Source organism: Oncorhynchus nerka, linkage group LG6 (assembly GCF_034236695.1).
Source record: "Oncorhynchus nerka isolate Pitt River linkage group LG6, Oner_Uvic_2.0, whole genome shotgun sequence".
Lineage (NCBI taxonomy): Eukaryota > Metazoa > Chordata > Actinopteri > Salmoniformes > Salmonidae > Oncorhynchus > Oncorhynchus nerka.
This window is the reverse complement of record NC_088401.1, coordinates 82,099,269-82,119,777: the sequence shown is the minus strand read 5'-3', so window position 1 is coordinate 82,119,777 and position 20,509 is coordinate 82,099,269. Positions and strand designations below refer to the sequence as shown.

Below are 20,509 nucleotides of genomic sequence, written 5' to 3'. Positions count from 1 at the left end.
AGGTGACTAGAAGGAGGGGGAACGGAGTACGGATGCTGTAGCTAGGTGACTAGAAGGAGGGGGAACAGAGTATGGATGCTGTAGATCTGTAGCTAGGTAACCAGAAGGAGGAGGAACAGAGTATGGATGCTGTAGCTAGGTGACTAGAAGGAGGGGGAACAGAGTATGGATGCTGTAGCTAGGTGACTAGAAGGAGGGGAAACAGAGTATGGATGCTGTAGATCTGTAGCTAGGTAACCAGAAGGAGGGGGAACAGAGTATGGATGCTGTAGATCTGTAGCTAGGTAACCAGAAGGAGGGGGAACAGAGTATGGATGCTGTAGATCTGTAGCTAGGTAACCAGATGGAGGGGGAACAGAGTATGGATGCTGTAGATCTGTAGCTAGGTAACCAGAAGGAGGGGGAACAGAGTATGGATGCTGTAGCTAGGTGACTAGAAGGAGGGGGAACAGAGTATGGATGCTGTAGATCTGTAGCTAGGTAACCAGAAGGAGGGGGAACGGAGTATGGATGCTGTAGCTAGGTGACTAGAAGGAGGGGAAACAGAGTATGGATGCTGTAGATCTGTAGCTAGGTAACCAGAAGGAGGGGGAACAGAGTATGGATGCTGTAGATCTGTAGCTAGGTAACCAGAAGGAGGGGGAACAGAGTATGGATGCTGTAGATCTGTAGCTAGGTAACCAGAAGGAGGGGGAACGGAGTATGGATGCTGTAGCTAGGTGACTAGAAGGAGGGGGAACGGAGTATGGATGCTGTAGCTAGGTGACTAGAAGGAGGGGGAACAGAGTATGGATGCTGTAGATCTGTAGCTAGGTAACCAGAAGGAGGGGGAACAGAGTATGGATGCTCTAGATCTGTAGCTAGGTAACCAGAAGGAGGGGGAACAGAGTATGGATGCTGTAGATCTGTAGCTAGGTAACCAGAAGGAGGGGGAACAGAGTATGGATGCTGTAGATCTGTAGCTAGGTAACCAGAAGGAGGGGGAACAGAGTATGGATGCTGTAGATCTGTAGCTAGGTGACTAGAAGGAGGGGGAACAGAGTATGGATGCTGTAGATCTGTAGCTAGGTGACTAGAAGGAGGGGGACAGAGTATGGATGCTGTAGATCTGTAGCTAGGTGACCAGAAGGAGGGGGAACAGAGTATGGATGCTGTATATCTGTAGCTAGGTGACTAGAAGGAGGGGGAACGGAGTATGGATGCTGTAGATCTGTAGCTAGGTGACTAGAAGGAGGGGGAACAGAGTATGGATGCTGTAGATCTGTAGCTAGGTGACTAGAAGGAGGAGGAACAGAGTATGGATGCTGTAGCTAGGTGACCAGAAGGAGGGAAACAGAGTATGGATGCTGTAGATCTGTAGCTAGGTGACCAGAAGGAGGGGGAACAGAGTATGGATGCTGTAGATCTGTAGCTAGGTAACCAGAAGGAGGGGGAACAGAGTATGGATGCTGTAGATCTGTAGCTAGGAGAGAGGGGAGGAGGGTAGTGGAGGGACGAGGAGAGGATGAGAGGAGAGGGAGGAGAACTCTTCTAGAAGGAGGGGGAACAGAGTATGGATGCTGTAGCTAGGTGACTAGAAGGAGGGGGAACGGAGTATGGATGCTGTAGCTAGGTGACTAGAAGGAGGGGGAACAGAGTATGGATGCTGTAGATCTGTAGCTAGGTAACCAGAAGGAGGGGGAACAGAGTATGGATGCTGTAGCTAGGTGACTAGAAGGAGGGGGAACAGAGTATGGATGCTGTAGATCTGTAGCTAGGTGACCATCTCTCTGGTTCTCTCCTTCTCATCTGTCATGCCTACTCAGAGAGAGAGAGAGAGAGAGAGAGAGAGAGAGAGAGAGACTTTTTAATGAAACTGTTCTGTTCATATATCGACAGGAACAAGTAAGGTTATTTTTATCCATCTCTCACTATCATGATTTCTATTGAACTGGGCAGCCCATCTCTCCTGCTACTGACAAAAGACCAGGGCTGAATGTCTCCATAGCACAGAGATAAATCCTGTCCTTTCACAAAAAGAGCTAGATATAAGCAGTGACTCTTATATGGTTTTCAACAACAGTGAATAAATGTGTCCCTTAATATGTCCATTGAAATCTTGAAAATAAATGTATGATATGCAGTGGCCAGTATCTTTAACTGGTAACAACTAAATGTCTGTGTGTCTTACAGTCTGTAGTACAATGTGTTACTGAAGACTGTCTCCCGTAGGCTAGCCATCTTCTACACACACACACACACACACACACACACACACACACACACACACACACACACATCCTCCCTGCTGTTCTAACCAGCCTGTTCTACCAGCCGTCTCTACAGCACATCTACAGGTACACACACACTCACACTCACACTCACACACTGCTCTGAGCATTCTGGCATCTGGTCCTGCTGACTGGGTGTCTGGACTTACTAACATCAAATAACAGACTGACTGAGAAAGAGAGGGGAGGAGGGTAGTGGAGGGACGAGGAGAGGATGAGAGAAGAGGGAGGAGAACTCTTCTCCTATATCTGGAACTGGAGGTGTTCTAAACTCTTCTCCTATATCTGGAACTGGAGGTGTTCTAAACTCTTCTCCTATATCTGGAACTGGAGGTGTTCTAAACTCTTCTCCTATAACTGTAACTGGAGGTGTTCTAAACTCTTCTCCTATATCTGGAACTGGAGGTGTTCTAAACTCTTCTCCTATAACTGTAACTGGAGGTGTTCTAAACTCTTCTCCTATATCTGGAACTGGAGGTGTTCTAAACTCTTCTCCTATATCTGGAACTGGAGGTGTTCTAAACTCTTCTCCTATAACTGTAACTGGAGGTGTTCTAAACTCTTCTCCTATATCTGGAACTGGAGGTGTTCTAAACTCTTCTCCTATATCTGTAACTGGAGGTGTTCTAAACTCTTCTCCTATATCTGGAACTGGAGGTGTTCTAAACTCTTCTCCTATATCTGGAACTGGAGGTGTTCTAAACTCTTCTCCTATAACTGTAACTGGAGGTGTTCTAAACTCTTCTCCTATATCTGGAACTGGAGGTGTTCTAAACTCTTCTCCTATATCTGGAACTGGAGGTGTTCTAAACTCTTCTCCTATAACTGTAACTGGAGGTGTTCTATACTCTTCTCCTATATCTGGAACTGGAGGTGTTCTAAACTCTTCTCCTATATCTGGAACTGGAGGTGTTCTAAACTCTTTTCCTATATCTGGAACTGGAGGTGTTCTAAACTCTTCTCCTATATCTGGAACTGGAGGTGTTCTAAACTCTTCTCCTATATCTGGAACTGGAGGTGTTCTAAACTCTTCTCCTATATCTGTAACTGGAGGTGTTCTAAACTCTTCTCCTATATCTGGAACTGGAGGTGTTCTAAACTCTTCTCCTATATCTGTAACTGGAGGTGTTCTAAACTCTTCTCCTATATCTGGAACTGGAGGTGTTCTAAACTCTTCTCCTATATCTGGAACTGGAGGTGTTCTAAACTCTTCTCCTATATCTGGAACTGGAGGTGTTCTAAACCCTTCTCCTATATCTGTAACTGGAGGTGTTCTAAACTCTTCTCCTATATCTGTAACTGGAGGTGTTCTAAACTCTTCTCCTATATCTGGAACTGGAGGTGTTCTAAACTCTTCTCCTATATGTGGAACTGGAGGTGTTCTAAACTCTTCTCCTATATCTGTAACTGGAGGTGTTCTAAACGCTTCTCCTATATCTGTAACTGGAGGTGTTCTAAACTCTTCTCCTATATCTGTAACTGGAGGTGTTCTAAACTCTTCTCCTATATGTGGAACTGGAGGTGTTCTAAACTCTTCTCCTATATCTGGAACTGGAGGTGTTCTAAACTCTTCTCCTATATCTGGAACTGGAGGTGTTCTAAACTCTTCTCCTATATCTGGAACTGGAGGTGTTCTAAACTCTTCTCCTATATCTGGAACTGGAGGTGTTCTAAACTCTTCTCCTATATCTGGAACTGGAGGTGTTCTAAACTCTTCTCCTATATCTGGAACTGGAGGTGTTCTAAACTCTTCTCCTATAACTGTAACTGGAGGTGTTCTAAACTCTTCTCCTATATCTGGAACTGGAGGTGTTCTAAACTCTTCTCCTATAACTGTAACTGGAGGTGTTCTAAACTCTTCTCCTATATCTGGAACTGGAGGTGTTCTAAACGCTTCTCCTATATCTGGAACTGGAGGTGTTCTAAACTCTTCTCCTATAACTGTAACTGGAGGTGTTCTAAACTCTTTTCCTATATCTGGAACTGGAGGTGTTCTAAACTCATCTCCTATATCTGGAACTGGAGGTGTTCTAAACTCTTCTCCTATATCTGGAACTGGAGGTGTTCTAAACGCTTCTCCTATATCTGGAACTGGAGGTGTTCTAAACTCTTCTCCTATATCTGGAACTGGAGGTGTTCTAAACCCTTCTCCTATATCTGGAACTGGAGGTGTTCTAAACTCTTCTCCTATATCTGGAACTGGAGGTGTTCTAAACTCTTCTCCTATAACTGGAACTGGAGGTGTTCTAAACTCTTCTCCTATATCTGGAACTGGAGGTGTTCTAAACTATTCTCATATATCTGGAACTGGAGGTGTTCTAAACTCTTCTCCTATATCTGTAACTGGAGGTGTTCTAAACTCTTCTCCTATATCTGGAACTGGAGGTGTTCTAAACTCTTCTCCTATATCTGGAACTGGAGGTGTTCTAAACTCTTCTCCTATATCTGTAACTGGAGGTGTTCTAAACTCTTCTCCTATATCTGGAACTGGAGGTGTTCTAAACTCTTCTCCTATATCTGGAACTGGAGGTGTTCTAAACTCTTCTCCTATATCTGGAACTGGAGGTGTTCTAAACTCTTCTCCTATATCTGGAACTGGAGGTGTTCTAAACTCTTCTCCTATATCTGTAACTGGAGGTGTTCTAAACTCTTCTCCTATATCTGGAACTGGAGGTGTTCTAAACTCTTCTCCTATATCTGGAACTGGAGGTGTTCTAAACTCTTCTCCTATATCTGGAACTGGAGGTGTTCTAAACTCTTCTCCTATATCTGTAACTGGAGGTGTTCTAAACTCTTCTCCTATATCTGTAACTGGAGGTGTTCTAAACTCTTCTCATATATCTGGAACTGGAGGTGTTCTAAACTCTTCTCCTATATCTGGAATTGGAACTGGAGTTGTTTGCAAGCTAAAACCAAAGCTCTCTGATTCTAGTCCTACGCTCAAAGACACTACTGAGACGGTGAAGAGTTAGCATTTCCCATAAGACACTGTGATTCTTAGCCCTCATGCTAACACTAGCTGGGCATGTGCCACCGACAAAGATGAACAGCCTTGTGCACTGTGGTTTCTCCTGTTCCAAAAATATTATTTTCCTCACAACAATCGTATCCATGAACTTGTGACTTGTTGGGTTTTAATGAATACAGGTATCTGGTATGAGAAGGTCCATGAAATGATTTCCCAACTTCTTTAATACAAGTCACAGCCCAATCTGAAGTGTACCAGCAACATGGAGGTACGGCTGACTGAGTAGGATCATGAAATTAAATATAGTCACACACTGTTCCCAAGCTGGTGTGGGACCATTGAAACAGAGAACGAGTAGTGTACTTTCTTTTCATGGCAATAGAGCATGTTGTTTGTACTCTGCCACATCTTTTGAAGTTGTTAAATTGAACATGGACTCGTTGTGAATCAGAGCTGACAGCCACGGAATGGAGACTCCTGAGTGAGACTTTGGCCTCTGCACTCCTACCGCCAAATACTCATACTCTGTTTCAATGTTCCCATACAAGCTTCAGGACAGTTTGGGACTATTTGTCTTCCTTCTTTATGGCAAGGAATGTTCAGATTGGTGTTAGTGTGAAGTGTAGGCCAAGGAGGGGGTAGCTACTACCTAGGAATGTTCATCCCTTTACAGGCAGCACAACAGCACATTAAAGACCGTCCAGTGTGTGTGTGTTGTATGTTTGTATTGTTCTTTTACATTATTGATGAACATCTCTTATGAACGGCAATCTTCTCTGCAGCATCAGAGACTGAATATCTGAATCCTAAATGCCACCCTATTCCCTACATAGTACACTGCTCTGGTCGAAAGTAGTGTACTATATAAGGTTCTATCGGGCCCTAGTCAAAAATAGTGCACTACATAGGGACTAGGGTGGCATTTGGGACACAGACAACGTCACAAAGAGATGTTTTCAGGATGGACAGGACCTCCGCCATATAATCAAATACATTTCCTCCCTTTGTAGTCGTTCTACAGCTCTGTTCCATTATTGATCATAAACTGATCAGTTATTGATATTGAGACCATGAAAAGATAAAGCATCATCAGAGAACGTGAAAGGGTCTAGATTCCTAGGTGGACAGACTAGCTATGAGCCTGTGACATCCTTTACCCTCAATCAAATACATCTACTCTTTCTGTACACTACTGTTTCATTATTTAATGATAAAACACCAAAGTAACCAATCCAGACGTTCAGTATAGTATGTAGTGTGTAGACCCAGATGGTCAATAATGAGAAAACGTATCCATACTGAGGTAGACTGAAATTGGTGAGTATTGGTGTCTCTGAGGGTCTTTGGGCTGGTTTGCTAACTACCTCTCTCAAACAGTCAGAAAATCTGCTGTCTCAGCCACTGCCTGTCACCAAGGGAGTACCCCAAGGCTCGATCCTATGCCCCACGCTCTTCTCAATTTACATCAACAACATAGCTCAGGCAGTAGGAAGCTCTCTCATCCAATTATATGCAGATGATACAGTCTTGTACTCAGCTGGCCCCTTCCCGTATTTTGTGTTAAAATGCTCTACAACAAAGCTTTCTTGGTGTCCAACAAGCTTTCTCTACCCTCAACCTCGTTCTAAACACCCCCAAAACAAAGGTAATGAGGTTTGGAAAGAAGAATGCTCCTCTTCCCACAGGTATTATTACTACCTCTGAGGGTTTAGAGCTTGAGGTAGTCACCTCATACAAGTACTTGGGAGTATGGCTAGACGGTGCACTGTCCTTCTCTCAGCACATATCAAAGTTAAATCTAGACTTGGTTTCGTCTATCGTAATCGCTCCTCTTTCATCCTAGCTGCCAAACTAACCGTGATTCAGATGACCATCCTACCCATGCTAGATTACGGAAACATAATTTATAGATCGGCAGGTAAGGGTGCTCTCGAGCTGCTAGATGTTCTTTACCATTCAGCCATCAGATTTGCCACCAATGCTCCTTATAGGACACATCAATGTACTCTATACTCCTCTGTAAATTGGTAATCGCTCTATACTCATCGCAAGACCCGCTGGTTGATGCTTATTTATAAAACCCTCTTAGGCCTCACTCTTCCCTATCTGAGATATCTACTGCAGCCCTCATCCTTCACATACAACATCCATTCTGCCAGTCACATTCTGATAAAGGTCTCCAAAGCACACACATCCCTGGGTCGCTCCTCTTTTCAGTTTGCTGCAGCTAGCGATTTGAACGAGCTGCAACAAACACTCAAACTGGACAGTTTTATCTCAATCTCTTCATTCAAAGACTCAATCATGGACACTCTTACTGACAGTTGTGGCTGCTTTGCGTGATGTATTATTGTCTCTACCTTCTTGCCCTTTGTGCTGTTGTTTGTGCCCAATAATGTCTGTACCATGTTGTGCTACCATGTTGTTGTTATGTTGTGTTGCTACCATGCTGTGTTGTCATGTGTTGCTGCCTTGCTATGTTGTTGTCTTAGGTCTCTCTTTATGTAGTGTTGTGTTGTCTCTCTTGTCATGATGTGTGTTTTGTCCTGCCTCCTGCAGCCCCCATCACTGCAGGAGGCCTTTTGCCTTTTGGTAGGCCGTCATTGTAAATAAAAAAAAATGTTCTTAACTGACTTGCCTAGTTAAATAAAGGTTTGATAAAATAAATAAATAAATGAAAGAGGGGCATTCGACCTACTGGCTGAGAGAAACCAACACAGATATTGGTAACCATTGGTAACCATCAGAAGCGATGAAATCCCTTACCGGAGTCCATAGAGAACGGTGCCGTCCGGATGCAGTCGGATCATTCTGTTCTTGACCGTGACGCCGTGGACAAAGGACTTTTTATCGTTGAGGAAGTAGGTGTCGGGAACCCAGAGCGAGTCGGCTACCCTGTTATCCAACGTCAGGTTGAGGGCTATCTCAGAGTAGGACAGACGCTTGTCCCGCCAGGCCTGCTGGAAGTACATGGTCAACGTGTAGTCCTGGAAGAGAGGGGGAGAAAAGAGACGAGTCAGTAAACGAGTGGAGAGAGGGATAGATGGGATAGGTATCTGAAACTACATGGTCAACGTGTAGTCCTGGAAGAGAGGGGGAGGAAAGAGAAGAGTCAGTAAACGAGTGGAGAGAGGGATAGATGGGATAGGTAGCTGAAACTACATGGTCAACGTGTAGTCCTGGAAGAGAGGGGGAGAGAAAGAGAAGAGTCAGTAAACGAGTGGAGAGAGGGATAGATGGGATAGGTAGCTGAAACTACATGGTCAACGTGTAGTCCTGGAAGAGAGGGGGAGGAAAGAGACGAGTCCGTAAACGAGTGGAGAGAGGGATAGATGGTATAGGTAGCTGAAACTACATGGTCAACGTGTAGTCCTGGAAGAGAGGGGGAGGAAAGAGAAGAGTCAGTAAACGAGTGGAGAGAGGGATAGATGGGATAGGTAGCTGAAACTACATGGTCAACGTGTAGTCCTGGAAGAGAGGGGGAGGAAAGAGAAGATTCAGTAAACGAGTGGAGAGAGGGATAGATGGGATAGGTAGCTGAAACTACATGGTCAACGTGTAGTCCTGGAAGAGAGGGGGAGGAAAGAGACAAGTCAGTAAACGAGTGGAGAGAGGGATAGATGGGATAGGTAGCTGAAACTACATGGTCAACGTGTAGTCCTGGAAGAGAGGGGGAGGAAAGAGACGAGTCAGTAAACGAGTGGAGAGAGGGATAGGTGGGATAGGTAGCTGAAACTACATGTCAACGTGTAGTCCTGGAAGAGAGGGGGAGGAAAGAGAAGAGTCAGTAAACGAGTGGAGAGAGGGATAGATGGGATAGGTAGCTGAAACTACATGGTCAACGTGTAGTCCTGGAAGAGAGGGGGAGGAAAGAGACGAGTCCGTAAACGAGTGGAGAGAGGGATAGATGGTATAGGTAGCTGAAACTACATGGTCAACGTGTAGTCCTGGAAGAGAGGGGGAGGAAAGAGAAGAGTCAGTAAACGAGTGGAGAGAGGGATAGATGGGATAGGTAGCTGAAACTACATGGTCAACGTGTAGTCCTGGAAGAGAGGGGGAGGAAAGAGAAGATTCAGTAAACGAGTGGAGAGAGGGATAGATGGGATAGGTAGCTGAAACTACATGGTCAACGTGTAGTCCTGGAAGAGAGGGGGAGGAAAGAGACAAGTCAGTAAACGAGTGGAGAGAGGGATAGATGGGATAGGTAGCTGAAACTACATGGTCAACGTGTAGTCCTGGAAGAGAGGGGGAGGAAAGAGACGAGTCAGTAAACGAGTGGAGAGAGGGATAGGTGGGATAGGTAGCTGAAACTACATGTCAACGTGTAGTCCTGGAAGAGAGGGGGAGGAAAGAGAAGATTCAGTAAACGAGTGGAGAGAGGGATAGGTGGGATAGGTAGCTGAAACTACATGGTCAACGTGTAGTCCTGGAAGAGAGGGGGAGGAAAGAGAAGAGTCAGTAAACGAGTGGAGAGAGGGATAGATGGGATAGGTAGCTGAAACTACATGGTCAACGTGTAGTCCTGGAAGAGAGGGGGAGGAAAGAGAAGAGTCAGTAAACGAGTGGAGAGAGGGATAGATGGGATAGGTAGCTGAAACTACATGTCAACGTGTAGTCCTGGAAGAGAGGGGGAGGAAAGAGAAGAGTCAGTAAACGAGTGGAGAGAGGGATAGGTGGGATAGGTAGCTGAAACTACATGGTCAACGTGTAGTCCTGGAAGAGAGGGGGAGGAAAGAGAAGAGTCAGTAAACGAGTGGAGAGAGGGATAGATGGGATAGGTAGCTGAAACTACATGGTCAACGTGTAATCCTGGAAGAGAGGGGGAGGAAAGAGAAGAGTCAGTAAACGAGTGGAGAGAGGGATAGGTGGGATAGGTAGCTGAAACTACATGGTCAACGTGTAGTGCTGGAAGAGAGGGGGAGGAAAGAGAAGAGTCAGTAAACGAGTGGAGAGAGCGATAGATGGGATAGGTAGCTGAAACTACATGGTCAACGTGTAGTCCTGGAAGAGAGGGGGAGGAAAGAGACGAGTCAGTAAACGAGTGGAGAGAGGGATAGATGGGATAGGTAGCTGAAACTACATGTCAACGTGTAGTCCCGGAGGAGGAGAAAAGTGGATAAACCTACTGGACTGTACATCTTATAACACAACATTCTGAGATAGATCGAAAGAGGGAATGAATGAATGAACGCTGCCTGCGAAGTTCATGTCTTGAATTAGCAACAATAATCTCATCCCTTTAAATATGCAGCCCGTTAAACTGAGAGATCATTTGCACAGACATCATCCCACACATCTATACAGATACATAGATATCTATACAGATACATAGATATCTATACAGATACATAGATACTGTACAGATACATAGATATCTATACAGATACATAGATACTGTACAGATACATAGATATCTATACAGATACATAGATACTGTGCATCACACTACAGGCTTCACAAAGTGACAGGCAGAACAACAGCACATACAATTCATAAAAGTCACGCAGTCGACTAACAAATCAGAATTTGTGTAGTACTGTACTAGATTACTTCATGCAGGCTACTCTGTGTGAATGTGACTTTTTGAGGGGATAAAGAACTTTAAAAATACAGAAAGTGTCATGTCTAATGCGTTTTGACACAGTGGACTAATGAATAACAAAATATGGTTTTTGAATGGTATTTTCCTTTAATTAACATACAGTGTAGTTCAGTGGTCACCAACCGGTTGATCAGAATTGATTGGTCGATCTTCAAGGCATTCCAAGTCGATCACCAAACATTTCTGTAGAAAAGCAGACAATAAAAGCTTGGGAGCGTAAGCTTTTATCGTATTTATTTATTTATTTATTTGTGATGCGCTGTTGCCGGTAGCTGTGTAACGGATGTGAAACGGCTAGATTAGTTAGCTGTGGTGCGCGCTAAATAGCGTTTCAATCGGTGACGTCACTTGCACGTAGTGGTTCCCCTTGCTCTGCAAGGGCCGCGGCTTTTGTGGAGCGACGGGTAACGATGCTTCGTGGGTGTCAGTTCTTGATGTGTGCAGAGGGTCTCTGGTTCGCGCCCGGGTATGGTCTAAAGTTATACTGTTACAGCTGCACTTCATTCACAAGCCCTGCACACTGTGTAGGCTAAGGGTTCCCATTTGGAACTATTTGTCTGGAAAATCAAACTCTCCTACCCGGCAGACCGGGAGATCTGTGGTTAAATCGAGTGCACCTAGTGTGCTAGCCAATCGGATAGCTCAGATCACAGTTCCCGCAGCAAAGTGTGATACTAGCCTACGTGAGATTTCATAACTTTTAAAACCATGACCAGACTGTCAAAGAATACAGCAAAGAGCAGCTGTTTTTAAAAGTGAGTTCAAGTCTACGTTTTTATTCAGCACTGTCAACACTGTTTTTATTCAGCTCTATTACAAAACATAAAACGCGCTTCTCCCTACTTCCACTTGGGCTGCAATTTGTAGCCAAGTGTATTGATAGCCAGTCCTGCAATGTTATTATTATTAGCAGCTCATCGTGTCTATTTTAATATCAAGGAGTAGTTCACTTTCTCTGGTCACAGGAACAACGTGAATTTGTGCATGAGGCAGATGCAGTGCGACTCCAGTTTCGCCATCAGGCGGAAGACTGTGTCCCCTCTCTCTAGTCAGTGTCACCGGAGGAAAGGAAGGAGAGAGCAGGGACCGGTGAGAGTCGGACCCTCTGCTGCGCTCCCCCTCCCTCCCTCCCTCCGCTGAGACTAATGACGTGTTCAAAACAACTGGGAACTCCGACTGGGAAAACTAGTTTTGAACGTTCATCCTGCTTCGGAATTCCAAGTCAGAAACTCGGGCATCTTTCTACGGCTCCGACTTTACGACCTGAAGATCGCTGATATCATGATTTGACCTCTGTTTGTGTTTTTCAAGTTCACAGTTGTGTTGAAACCACCTTGACCGTAAGATGCAGGTACCATCCAGTAAAATAAATAAAAAAATGCGAATTATTTACAAATGATTTCAATTCATGCTCAGCTGTTTCTCTCAACTGATCTATTTAGTTATCAAAGCTCGAGTTTTTAAGTATAATATGGTCTGAGATTAACACTACTGGCAGGCCAAGCATATAACCAATATGCTCTGATTGTGTATCAGGCCCACTGCACAAACCTCATTCCTACAGAGCTGCTTTTATTAGGTTAAATCTGAGCTGTAGATCTCAGCTTGCTTGGTGACAGTCTAGCTGAACAGCAGAAGGTTGAGTGGTATTTTCCTTCACCATACAGTCTAACTGAACAGCAGAAGGTCATCTACATGGTATGGTTGGTGTAGAACAGTCTACTGGCCTCTACTGGCCTATAACTGACCTCCACTGACCTCTACTGGCCTATAACTGACCTCTACTGGCCTATAACTGACCTCTACTGGCATATAACTGACCTCCACTGGCCTATAACTGACCTCTACTGGCCTATAACTGACCTCTACTGGCCTATAACTGACCTCTACTGGCCTATAACTGACTGGCCTATAACTGACCTATAACTGACCTCTACTGGAATATAACTGACCTCTACTGGAATATAACTGACCTCGACTGGCCTATAACTGACCTTTACTGGCCTATAATTGACCTCTACAGGTCTATAATTGACCTCTACTGGCTTATAATTTACCTCTAACTGACCTATAACTGACCTCTACTGGCCTATAACTGACCTCTACTGGCCTCTACTGGCCTATAACTGGCCTCTACTGGCCTATAACTGACCTCTACTGACGTCTACTGGCCTATAACTGACCTCTACTGGCCTATAACTGACCTCTACTGGCCTATAACTGACCTCTACTGACGTCTACTGGCCTATAACTGGCCTATAACTGACCTCTACTGGCCTATAACTGACCTCTACTGGCCTATAACTGACCTCTAACTGACCTCTACTGGCCTATAACTGACCTCTACTGGCCTATAGCTGACCTCTACTGGCCTATAACTGACCTCTACTGGCCTATAACTGACCTCTACTGGCCTATAACTGACTGGCCTATAACTGACCTCTAACTGACCTCTACTGGCCTATAACTGACCTCTACTGGCCTATAACTGACCTCTAACTGACCTCTACTGGCCTATAACTGACCTTTAACTGACCTCTACTGGCCTATAACTGATCTCTACTGGCCTATAACTGACTTCTACTGGCCTATAACTGGCCTCTACTGACCTATAACTGACCTCTACTGGAATATAACTGACCTCTACTGGAATATAACTGACCTCGACTGGCCTATAACTGACCTTTACTGGCCTATAATTGACCTCTACTGGCCTATAATTGACCTCTACTGGCTTATAATTTACCTCTAACTGACCTATAACTGACCTCTACTGGCCTATAACTGACCTGTACTGGCCTCTACTGGCCTATAACTGACCTCTACTGGCCTATAACTGACCTCTACTGGCCTATAACTGACCTCTACTGGCCTATAACTGACCTCTACTGACCTCTACTGGCCTATAACTGACCTCTAACTGACCTCTACTGGCCTATAACTGACCTCTACTGGCCTATAGCTGATCTCTACTGGCCTATAACTGACCTCTACTGGCCTATAACTGACCTCTACTGGCCTATAACTGACTGGCCTATAACTGACCTCTAACTGACCTCTACTGGCCTATAACTGACGTCTACTGAACCACACAGGACTATGAACTGAACCACACAGGACTAACTGACCTCTACGAACTGAGTCACACAGGACTGTAACTGACCTCTATTGACCTGAACCACACAGGACTGTAACTGACCTCTATTGACCTGAACCACACAGGACTAACTGACCTCTAGGAACTGAACCACACAGGACTAACTGACCTCTACTGACCTGTAACTGACCTCTACGAACTGAGTCACACAGGACTAACTGACCTCTACGAACTGAACCACACAGGACTAACTGTACTCTACTGACCTATAACTGACCTCTACAAACTGAGTCACACAGGACTGTAACTGACCTCTACGAACTGAACCACACAGGACTAACTGACCTCTACGAACTGAGTCACACAGGACTAGCTGACCTCTACGAACTGAGTCACACAGGACTAGCTGACCTCTACGAACTGAGTCACACAGGACTAATTGAACTCTACGAACTGAACCACACAGGACTAACTGACCTCTACGAACTGAAACACACAGGACTAGCTGACCTCTACGAACTGAGTCACACAGGCCTGTAACTGACCTCTACTGACCTGTAACGGACCTCTACTGACCTGTAACTGACCTCTATGAACTGAGTCACACAGCCCTGTAACTGACCTCTACTGACCTGTAACGGACCTCTACTGACCTGTAACTGACCTCTACAGGCCTGTAACTGACCTCTACAGGCCTGTAACTGACCTCTACAGGCCTGTAACTGACCTCTGACCTGTAACTGACCTCTACAGGCCTGTAACTGACCTCTACAGGCCTGTAACTGACCTCTGAGCTGTAACTGACCTCTACAGGCATGTAACTGACCTCTGACCTGTAACTGACCTCTGACCTGTAACTGACCTGTAACTGACCTCTACAGGTCTCTAACTGACCTCTACTGACCTGTAACTGACCTCTACAGGTCTGTAACTGACCTCTACTGACCTGTAACTGACCTCAACTGACCTCTACTGGGGACAGTAGTGGTCGTGCTGACTGGGGTTAGGGGGTTGATACTCAGCCAACACTTCTCTCCACCTGGCTGACTTACTGGTCCCAAATGGCACCCTATTCCCTCGCACTTCGTTTGACCAAAGCCTAATGGCAGCCTATGGGCCCTGGTCAAAAGTAGTGCACTACATAGGGAATAGGTTGCCCTTTCAGAAGCAGCCACTGACGGGGGCAACAACCTGAGGGTTAATTCCTCAGCTGTCTCAGCTGGCTGGCCCATGATGAAAATATACTGCTTCCACTCCGATGGAGACAGTCCATGGTTTATGAGGACAATACCTCTCTCCCTTTAGTCCATCCATCCATCTCTCACTCTATCCATCACTCTCTCATGCTTCCCTACCCTTTACAGACCCAATAGAGTACACCAGCTGGGGCTCTCTCTCTCTCTCCTGTTTGTAAGCATTTACTACTGCAAACAGACACAGTACACAGCTTCCATTCCTGAAGTCAGTGTTTGCTGCTGGTTTCCCAGGTATGAATTGGTCACCATTGGGCATTGATGACTAGAGATGGCTGCCCCCCCCCCCCACTCTCCTACCGTTTACCAGTTCCCTATCGTACTCCATAAATAAAACCTAGGCAAACCTACACATGCTCACACTGCCAGTGAGACATAACATACGCATGTACATTACTGGACTTACTGTCTACACCTCTCTCAAAATACACCCACCCATCCATCCATCCACCCACCCATCCATCCACCCGCGCACCCACCCAACCAACAACCCACCCACCCACCCAACCAACAACCCACCCACCCACCCAACCAACAACCCACCCACCCAACCAACAACCCATCCAACCACCCACCCAGCCAACCAACAACCCACCCACAGTACAACCCAGCAGAGGGAACACCCAACCAACAACCCACCCACCCAACCACCCAACCAACAACCCACCCACCCACCCAACCAACAACCCACCCACCCAACAACCCACCCAACCAACAACTCACCCACCCATCCATCCACCCGCCCACCCAACCAACAACCCACCCAACCAACAACCCATCCACCCAACCAACAACCCACCCACCCATCCATCCATCCACCCGCCCACCCAACCAACAACCCACAACCCACCCACCCACCCAACCAACAACCCATCCAACTACCCACCCACCCACCCAACCAACCAACAACCCACCCACCCAACCAACAACCCACCCACCCATCCAACAACCCACCCACCCAACCAACAACCCACCCACCCAACAACAACCCACCCACCCAACCAACAACCAACCCACCCACCCACCCAACCAACAACCCACCCCCACCCAACCAACAACCCACCCACCCACCCAACCAACAACCCATCCAACCACCCACCCAACCAACAACCCACCCACAGTACAACCCAGCAGAGGAACACCCAACCAACAACCCAACCACCCAACCAACAACCCACCCAACCAACAACCCACCCACCCAACCAACAACCCACCCACCCATCCATCCACCCGCCCACCCACCCACCCAACCAACAACCCACCCACCCACCCACCCAACCAACAACCCACCCCCACCCAACCAACAACCCACCCACCCACCCAACCAACAACCCATCCAACCACCCACCCAACCAACAACCCACCCACAGTACAACCCAGCAGAGGGAACACCCAACCAACAACCCAACCACCCAACCAACAACCCACCCAACCAACAACCCACCCACCCAACCAACAACCCACCCACCCATCCATCCACCCGCCCACCCACCCACCCAACCAACAACCCACCCACCCACCCACCCAACCAACAACCCACCCCCACCCAACCAACAACCCACCCACCCACCCAACCAACAACCCACCCACCCACCCAACCAACAACCCATCCAACCACCCACCCACCCAACCAACCAACAACCCACCCAACCAACAACCCACCCACCCATCCAACAACCCACCCACCCAACAACAACCCACCCACCCAACCAACAACCAACCCACCCACCCACCCAACCAACAACCCACCCCCCACCCAACCAACAACCCACCCACCCACCCAACCAACAACCCATCCAACCACCCACCCAACCAACAACCCACCCACAGTACAACCCAGCAGAGGGAACACCCAACCAACAACCCAACCACCCAACCAACAACCCACCCAACCAACAACCCACCCACCCAACCAACAACCCACCCACCCATCCATCCACCCGCCCACCCACCCACCCAACCAACAACCCACCCACCCACCCACCCAACCAACAACCCACCCCCCACCCAACCAACAACCCACCCACCCACCCAACCAACAACCCATCCAACCACCCACCCAACCAACAACCCACCCACAGTACAACCCAGCAGAGGAACACCCAACCAACAACCCAACCACCCAACCAACAACCCACCCAACCAACAACCCACCCACCCACCCAACCAACAACCCACCCACCCACCCAACCAACAACCCATCCAACCACCCACCCAACCAACAACCCACCCACAGTACAACCCAGCAGAGGGAACACCCAACCAACAACCCACCCAACCCACCCACCCACCCAACCAACAACCCACCCACCCACCCACCCAACCAACAACCCATCCAACCACCCACCCACCCAACCAACAACCCACCCACAGTACAACCCAGCAGAGGAACACCCAACCAACAACCCATCCAGCCAACCAACAACCCACCCACCCACAGTACAACCCAGCAGAGGGAACACCCAACCAACAACCCACCCACCCACCCAACCAACAACTCACCCACCCACCCACCCAACCAACAACCCACCCACCCACCCACAGTACAACCCAGCAGAGGGAACACCCAACCAACAACCCACCCACCCACCCAACCAACAACCCACCCACCCACATACCCAACCAACAACCCACCCACCCACCCACCCACCCAACCAACAACCCATCCAGCCAACCAACAACCCACCCACCCACAGTACAACCCAGCAGAGGGAACACCCAACCAACAACCCATCCACCCATCCATCCACCTGCCCACCCACCCAACCAACAACCCACCCACCCACCCACCCACAGTACAACCCAGCAGAGGGAACACCCAACCAACAACCCACCCACCCATCCATCCATCCACCAGCCCACCCACCCACCCAACCAACACCCCACCCAACCAACAACCCACCCACCCATCCATCCACCTGCCCACCCACACAACCAACAACCCACCCACCCAACCAACAACCCATCCAGCCAACCAACAACCCAGCAGAGGGAACACCCAACCAACAACCCACCGACCCTACCCACCCAACCAACAACCCACCCACCCACCCAACCAACAACCCACCTACCACACCAACAACCCACCCACCCATCCATCCACCTGCCCACCCACCCAACCAACAACCCACCCAACCAACAACCCATCCAGCCAACCAACAACCCACCCACCACACCAACAACCCACCCACCCATCCATCCACCTGCCCACCCACCCAACCAACAACCCACCCAACCAACAACCCATCCAGCCAACCAACAACCCACCCATCCAGCCAACCAACAACCCATCCAGCCAACCAACAACCCATCCAGCCAACCAACAACCCACTCACCCAACCAACAACCCATCCAGCCAACCAACAACCCATCCAGCCAACCAACAACCCACCCATCCACCCACAGTACAACCCAGCAGAGGGAACACTGCAGTGTGGTATCATCATCTCTGTTACCGAGCAGATTGTAATAAAATGAAGTGAAAAACAGAACATAATACACATGAAGCCATTAAGCTTTTCTCTATTTTATATCTACAGCACTTATCATTTATCTCCTCTGGTTGTGTTTTACCAACCTGGTCTTTAATCCCTTGGGAGTCAAAATATCCTCAATATATTGATGTTTTGCACATTTAAAAAATGGCTCATAATTTGAGTCCTTTTACATTGAAGAGGATTCTTAAAGCAGCGAGACTAGAAGTGTGTCCCAAATTGCACTATACTCTTTCTCCACCAATCTTGAACGTCTCTCTCATTATCGGAGTGTTGATCAATTGTCTCCCTCTCACTCTCTCCGCCCCTCTGGGGAGTGTGAGCGGCACCTTAGGATCGAGTGTCTGTCACTCTTAGCACGTGTCCTAAATGGGACCCTATTCCCTTTGTAGTGCACTACAGCCCTATGGGCCTGGGTCAATAGTAGTGCACTACAAAGGTAATAGGATGCCATTTGGGACGTAATCTTTCTCAGTGTCTCCTGCGGGAGGCTAGCAGTTATCTCCAATATACAGCTCTGTGTTCTACTGTCCACAGCTCTATGTTCTACTGTCCACAGCTCTATGTTCTACTGTCCTTACCTTTATTTAACTAGGCCAGTCAGTTAAGAACAAATTCTTATTTTCAATGACGGCCTAGGAACAGTGGGTTAACTGCCTGTTCAGGGGCAGAACGACAGATTTGTACCTTGTCAGCTCGGGGATTTGAACTTGCAACCTTTCGGTTACTAGTCCAACGCTCTAACCACTAGACTACCCTGCCGCTCCACAGCTCTATACTCTACTGTCCACAGCTCATGTTCTACTGTCCACAGCTCATGTTCTACTGTCCACAGCTCCATGTTCTACTGTCCACAGCTCTATACTCTACTGTCCACAGCTCCATGTTCTACTGTCCACAGCTCTATACTCTACTGTCCACAGCCCTATGTTCTACTGTCCACAGCTCTATACTCTACTGTCCACAGCTCTATGTTCTACTGTCCACAGCTCATGTGCTACTGTCCACAACTCTATGTTCTACTGTCTACAGCTCTATGTTCTACTGTCCACAGCTCTATGTTCTACTGTCCACAGCTCCATGTTCTACTGTCCACAGCTCCATGTTCTACTGTCCACAGCCCTATGTTCTACTGTCCACAGCTCTATACTCTACTGTCCACAGCTCATGTGCTACTGTCCACAACTCTATGTTCTACTGTCCACAGCTCTATGTTCTACTGTCCACAGCTCCATGTTCTACTGTCCACAGCTCCATGTTCTACTGTCCACAGCCCTATGTTCTACTGTCCACAGCTCTATGTTCTACTGTCCACAGCTCCATATTCTACTGTCCACAGCTCTATACTCTACTGTCCACAGCTCCATGTTCTACTGTCCACAGCTCTATACTCTACTGTCCACAGCTCATGTTCTACTGTCCACAGCTCTATACTCTCCTGTCCACAGCTCTATGTTCTCCTGTCCACACTGATGATACCGCTGGACTCTCACTGTAAATATACAGTCTTGGTTACTACAACTATAATGTCTTCTGTACAGTCTTCTGTCAAGTGAATTAAACAAAGTAAAGCCGATTGTACAGCAGAAGAAGCCCTATAAGCACATCCAATAGTAGCAGGATTGCATCTGATGGAGAGAATTGATCCCTTCAATATTCTGTTCTTACAATGACAGCAATAATCTCTCTCTCTCTCTCTCTCTCTCTCTCTCTCTCTCTCGCTCTCTCTCTCTCTCTCTCTCTCTCTCTCTCTCTCTCTCTCTCCCACTGTGATATTAGGGTTCATAATGAGCACTCAGACTCTCTCTCTCTCTCTCTCTCTCTC

The 20,509-nt window shown here is 47.3% G+C and overlaps 1 protein-coding gene across 1 annotated transcript in view; it reads right to left on the bottom strand.

The window, feature by feature from the left end:
- LOC115124841 (gamma-aminobutyric acid receptor subunit beta-2-like) overlaps positions 1-20,509 on the bottom strand; it is a 120,630-nt gene that overhangs the window by 39,484 nt on the left and 60,637 nt on the right. The window contains exon 4 of the mRNA XM_065019940.1: positions 8,005-8,225. Coding sequence (XP_064876012.1) covers positions 8,005-8,225 — 221 coding nt within the window. The remainder of the gene's footprint in view (positions 1-8,004; positions 8,226-20,509) is intronic.